A 6,710-nucleotide genomic window follows, 5' to 3' on the forward strand; every position below is an offset into this window, starting at 1 on the left:
TATAAGAAGAAGATGAGGCCGGGCGCGGTGGCTCACGCCTGTAATCCCAGCACTTTGGGAGGCCGAAAGGAAGCGGATCACAAGGTCAGGAGATCGAGACCATCCCATAACACGGTGAAACCCCCGCTCTACTAAAAATACAAAAAAAATTAGCCGGGCACGATGGCGGGCGCTCAGGAAGTCCCAGCTACTCAGGAGGGGCTGAGGCAGGGAGAATGGCGGATCCCGGGAGGCGGAGCTTGCAGTGGCCGAGATCACGACAGTACCCCAGCCTGGTGATGTGGATGACTGGCCTCCCTCAAAAAAAAAAAAAAAAAAAAAGATGAGTTTTTCTCATTTTCAAAGAATCGGGAAGGAGCCCAAAATGAATTTTTTTGTACAGCAGTTCTCTCACTTCTCCAAAGTGCTCTGGATCCTGCCATTGGAAAGCAGTATGATTGTGATCACAGTGAAAGTGTAGAAATAATTTTCATGTGTTCATAAATTACTGAGGGAGTGTGGCCAAAGAGAGTTCGGACAACAAATTCATAGAATCAATCCCTGGAGATCACAGAATCATCGTGAACATCTTATGACTTGAGTACAGTTGCCCAGTGCTGTCAGTCTCACCCATTCTCCTTTACACACATTTGGAATGTTTTAGGACTCAGTGACCTTTGAAGATGTGGCTGTGAACTTCACACAGGAGGAGTGGGCTTTGCTGGATCCTTCCCAGAAGAAACTCTACAGAGATGTGATGTGGGAAACCTTCAGGAATCTGGCCTCTATAGGTAAAAAGGAAATCATTCTATCATGTTCTTGAATGAATTAGAGAATACATTTTTCTTGGATATCAATGCTATTCCAAGATGTGGAATGTGAAAGGGCAAAATTCTTTTGTAAATCAGGCATGGTCACAGATGGACCTAGAATCTAATACTTTTTCTGTAATTTCTAATAACTTATGATAATTTTCTGGGTCTACATTTCAGGAACAAAACAAAAAGAATGGAACACTGAAGAGCAGTACAAAAACCAGGGGAGAAATCTCAGGTGAGTCACACTCAGAAAAGCAAGCAGCAGTATTCGAGGAGAAAATCTTAGTATGTCATTAAATTTGATAATTAAGGAAACATAAGCCAAGCCTCAAATGTATCTGTTCTTAGAAAATATTAACCCAGCTGGCGCAGTGGCTCATGCCTGTAATCCCGGCACTTTGGGAGGCTGAGGCGGCCAGATCACCTGAGGTCAGGAGTTCAAGACCAGCCTGACCAACATGGAGAAACCCCATCTCTACTAAAAATACAAAATTAGCCGGGCATGGTGGCACATGCCTGTAATCCCAGCTACTCGGGAGGCTGAGGCAGGAGAATCACTTTAACCCGGGAGGCAGAGGCTGCTGCAGTAAGCCGAGGTCACGCCATTGCATTCCAGCTTGGGCAACAAGAGTGAAGCTTCATCTCAAAAAAAAAAAAACAAAACAAAACAAAAGAAAATATTAACCCAAAGTGCTTTCTTAAATATGACATAGATGTTCAGTGTTTGAAAAATAGTTCACTTAGAAACAGTATTAAGAAACCCATATATGGTCCGGGCGCGGTGGCTCACGCCTATAATCCCAGCACTTTGGAAGGCCGAGGTGGGTGGATCATGAGGTCAGGAGTTCAAGACCAGCCTGGGCAACATAGTAAAACTCCATCTTTACTAAAAATACAAAAAGTAGCCAGGCGCAATGGCAGGTGCCTGTAATCCCTGCTACTCAGGAGGCTGAGGCAGAAGAATCACTTGAACCCGGGTGGCAGAGGTTGCAGTGAGCCAAGATCGTACCACTGCACTCCAGCCTGGGCGACAGAGTGAGATCTGTCTCAAAAAAAAAAAAAAAAAGAAACCCATATATGAATATCACTGTTTTCATAACAGCTATGTTTGAGCTCGTTTGCAGAGTCACAGCATTCAATACATTCACCTCACAAGCAATTTAGACAAGACAAAAAAGTCTATACTTTCCCTGAAAGTGGAAAAAATAGTTATTCTAGTATCAGTTAATAAAGAGAACATCTTTAATAAATGGACTATTAATGTGCTGCTCATTTTTTACAGAAATCATATGGTAGAGAGACTCTGTGAAAGTGAAGAAGGTAGTCATGGTGAAGAAGGTTTCAGCCAGATTCCAAATCTCAGTCTGAACAAGAAAACAACTTCTGGAGGAAAGCTTTGGGAAAGCAGTGTATGTGGAAAAGTCTTGAGCCATCATTCATCCCTTAACACACACAACAGATCTTACACCAGACACAAACTGTATAAGTGTCGGGAATATGGAGAGAAGCCGTATAAATGTAAGAAATGTGGGAAACCCTTCAGTTATCTGCAGTCTTTTAAAAAGCATAAGAGAACACACAGTGCAAGGATAGTCTATACATGTAAGGCCTGTGGGAAAGCCTTCAGTTGTCAGCGTTCTTTCCAAATACATGGAAGGACTCACACTGGAGATAAACCCTATCAATGTAAAGAATGTGGAAAAGCATTCCGATATCACCAGTCCGCTCAAAGACATGAAAAGGCTCATACTGGAGAGAAACCCTACAAATGTAAGGAATGTGGGAAACCCTTCATTTACCGCCATTCTGCTCGAGCACATGAAAGGAATCACACTGTACAGAAACGCTATGAATGTAAACAATGTGGAAAAACCTACATATCTTCTGTAGGTTTTCAAGCACATGAAAGAACTCACACTGGAGAAAAACCCTATGAATGTAAAAAATGTGGAAAAGTGTTCGTGTATCACAACTCTGCTCAAAGACATGAAAAGACCCACACTGGAGAGAAACCCTACAAATGTAAGGAATGTGGGAAAGCCTTCAGTTATCACTGTACTGCTCAAAAGCATGAAAGGAATCACACTGCACAGAAACACTATGAATGTAAACTGTGTGGGAAAACTTACTTGTCTCCTTTAGGTTTTCAAGCACATGAAAGTACTCACACTGGAGATAAACCCTTTGAATGTAAAAAATGTGGAAAAACATTTAGATACTACTACTCAGCTCAGAGACATGAAAGGACTCATACTGGAGAGAAACCCTACAAATGTAGGGAATGTGGGAAAGCCTTTTATTGTTGTAGTTCTGCCCGAAGACATGAAAGGATGCACACTGCAAAGAAACAGTATGAATGTCAAAAATGTGGGAAAACATACATTACTCTTGCAGGTTTCCAGATCCATGAAAGAACCCACACCGGAGAGAAACCTTACGAATGTAAACAGTGTGGGAAAGCCTTCAGTAGTTCCAGTTATATTCATATACATGAAAGAATTCATACTGGAGAGAAACCCTATGAATGTAAAGAATGTGGAAAACCCTTCAGTTTTCTTACAGGCTTTCGAGTACACATGAGAATGCACACTGGAGAGAAACCTTATAAATGTAAGGATTGTGGCAACGCCTTCATTTGGCGTGCATCCTTACAATACCATGTGAAGAAAGTGCACACTGAATAGAAACTATAAATGTAAAATATCAAAAGTTTTGCAATTTTAACGATTTTCAAAGTTGATATGAAAGTTCATACTGGAGAGTAGTTGCATGAATGTAAGTAATACAGGAAAGCCTGATATAACTTAATTCAGCTGTAATGCTCCAGAAAATTCATGCCATGAAAAAATTTTATAAATGTATTTATCAGTGCCACGTCCCTTTTTGATTCTAGTTTTTAATACATTTTTATTTTAAAATATTTTTATATATGTGTATATATTTGTAGAGACAGGCAACATTATCTTGCCCAGGCTGATCGCCAACTCCCCTGACCTCAATAATCCTCCCACCTCAGCCCCACAAAGTGCTGGGATTATAGGCATGAGCCACCACACTGGGCCAGTTTTTTTGGTTTTTTTGTTTGTTTGTTTGTTTGTTTTTGAGATGGGTCTTGCCATGTTGCCCAGGCTGGCCTTGGACTTCTAGGCTCATGGGATCCTCCCACCTCAGCTTCCTGAGCAGCTGGGACTACAGGTGTGTGCTGCCTTGCCTGGCTTAGTGCCACATTCTTAAAGTGGATCTCTGGACTGTGGGTTCCCACTTATTTTCATAAATGAACATTGAGGTGAGATTATTCTGTAAATACTATTTAAGAAATAGTGCAGAGGTATAATTGGTAGTGTTTTTTCCTTAAGTTAGTTAATAACATTTTTTCTCTTAATAGTTCTGTAAGTAAGGAAGAGGCCATTGAAAAATGACAGTTTGGTACTGGGAGTTTCCTACTGGCATCCTATGGCAGGTACTGGCTTTCCCTTATCCATTATGTATATATTCCACCTTCCTCAGGAGAAAATCTTTCTTCTTTTTTATTAGGAGAGCCTTATTTTATTTCCCTTGCTAATGAATAGTGGGCCAAGGTTATACAATATAGTCTTATGTAAATTATTTCCACATTTTACTCTTTCTGGCCAAGATATGGATGGTAGACTTTGAATTAAGAAGTGACATCTGCGATAGGACAACACAATCTAGGTTGGACGTGTCCCTCTTAGATTGTGTTATGTCATTATGGGTAACGTGAACTAAGTTTTCTAGAATCTATTCCCTTTTGGATTTTATGTTGGAATTCAGCAGTAGTCTAACTGACATGAAAGTTGGAAGGCAGAACTGAAGAAGCCATTAGTCAGGTTTTGGACCCATCTACATGGAGACAGACAGGAAAATCCAAACTGCAAATGGATCTTTGATGTGAAGATTGTGGAGACATCTGTGGAACCCGACCCCTCTGAGAAAACAGAAGTAGACGGTGGTGTTTTAAAGAAACTCTTGATTGTCAGGACAAAGTATCAGGAAAACAGGCAGGAGGCCAGTGTCCATGCAGTCCCCTTGCAGCCTTCTTAAGTTCTGCCTCTCAGCTTTCATGTCGTTAGGCTATTGGTGAATTCTAACATGGAAACAAAAAGAGAAAAGATTCTAGAAAATTTAGTTAACATTACCCATATCAACATAATCCACCAGGCAACTAATTAAAACTGTCATGGTTGAGGGTATTTTCTGTTGTTCTGACTACCCTCATCTCTAGATTATATTCAAATAAGATCTAATTTGCATAGTAAATGCCTTATTCTGTTAATACTGGTAATAACTGTGTTCCTGGTTTCCCCGTGACAGCTACAATGATACAGTCACACAGAACAACATGGGGGCTTGTTCCTCTGTTGCATTGTGCAGTAACTGCTCTGACGCAGTCTCTGTGAGAACAAATGTCTTAGGTCAGGCAGATTGCAAGAATTTCCAATTACAGCTGAATGTGATCATGTGCACTCTCTCAGTTATGTTTGTACGTGATAAAAACAATGCATATTTATCAAACAACTTATGCAGGTATTTCTTAGAAATATTTTATTAACTCTTTTAAAACAACTTGTATACTAACAAATACTGTATTAATATTTTCCATTACCTGAGACTATATATTAAAATATCCCATTGCAATTATGCATTTTCAGGTCAACTTTGTAATTTTGTCAGGTTATTCATTATACATTCTAAATAATGAGTCAGTATTACCATTTGCATATAAGTTCAAGTACTTTTTTTCTTTAAAAAATGTAAAAGAAAATGTAAAGGAAAATTTTTTTAAATTCCTTACATGGTCACAAGTTTTCTCATGAAACTAATTTCTCATTTATAATACCACAAGAACAAAGCATGCTTTTTGTGTGTGCCATCTTGCCAAAGACCACTAGAATCACACCTGTAGTCAAAGAGTGGTGTGTAACGAGTTGTAATAAGGATGAACACAAAGCATAAATGACTGAGGGTTATCAATGAGAGGGTGCTTAAGAGGACTTCTTACAGGATTTGTGTTTCTTTTGGGTGATTTCATTGCTATTCAACAAAGTGAGGTGTTTGTATTGGATGCTGTGAGATGAACTCAATTGCGTCCTCGGAAATTCTAATAGATCTTATCTAGGAGGCAGAAAGTAATAGAGTGGTGCTAAAGCTAATTCATAAGAAGCACAGTCATATTAGAAGAGGAGATTTCTGGTCATTTTTAGGGTTTGGAGTCTGTTTTCTTTCTAACTATATCAGTGACATAGTTACAGAATTTCATGTTGATCCATTATGGTCACCTGGTAGCTTTGTCTGATGGAGGTTTGTGACAGTTTTCAACAGGGTAAGACTTCGCCTTGAGCTGAGTTGGGGAGCAGCTGTCATTGGGAACAGCTTTTGCTTTTCTCATTATCTAAACACTGAAGTATTTCCTGCGGTATAACGGACACTGTTATCTATAAAGTACCTCAGTTAAATTATTGACCAAAATTAAGTCTGTTGAGGCAGAAATAATTTGATAAAGGCTAATCAAAGCCAAATGTGAGGATCAGCCTGGGAAGACACCAACAAAGCTGGGTATGTTTCAAAGTCGTAACACTCTTGTAAGTTTAGGAGGCCAGGTGCCGTGGCTCATGCCTATAATTCCAGGTACTTGGGAGGACTGCTTGAGGCCAGGAATTTGGGACCAACCTGGGCAACATAGGGAGACTTCATGTCTAAAAACATAAAAAATCAATTATTAGCTGGGCATAGTGGTGCCCAGTTGTAGTTCCAGTACTCAGAAGTGTGAGTCAGGAAGATCAAGGAGTTCAACACCAACCTGGGCAACATAATCAGACCCCTCCCGTCTCAAAACACTAAAAAATTAAGAAAAATAGACTGGTTTCTGCAAGGGGTAAAAACAATAAGAAAAAA

General features: G+C 39.8%; 1 protein-coding gene across 5 annotated transcripts in view; it reads left to right on the top strand.

Moving 5' to 3' along the window:
- ZNF44 (zinc finger protein 44) overlaps nt 1-3,732 on the top strand; it is a 53,152-nt gene extending 49,420 nt beyond the window's left edge. For 4 of the 5 annotated variants that reach the window (XM_031659860.1, XM_017952239.3, XM_017952241.3 and 1 more), the window contains exons 2-4: nt 644-770; nt 972-1,032; nt 2,080-3,732. In XM_031659860.1, the coding sequence (XP_031515720.1) occupies nt 644-770; nt 972-1,032; nt 2,080-3,481 (1,590 nt within the window). In that variant the 3' untranslated portion in view covers nt 3,482-3,732. Of the gene's footprint in view, nt 1-643; nt 771-971; nt 1,033-2,079 lie in introns of those variants that run through there. The other variant, XM_017952237.3, reaches the window with a different exon arrangement.
- Nucleotides 3,733-6,710: the final 2,978 nt, after the last annotated feature.

Source organism: Papio anubis, chromosome 20, assembly GCF_008728515.1.
Source record: "Papio anubis isolate 15944 chromosome 20, Panubis1.0, whole genome shotgun sequence".
Taxonomy (NCBI): domain Eukaryota; kingdom Metazoa; phylum Chordata; class Mammalia; order Primates; family Cercopithecidae; genus Papio; species Papio anubis.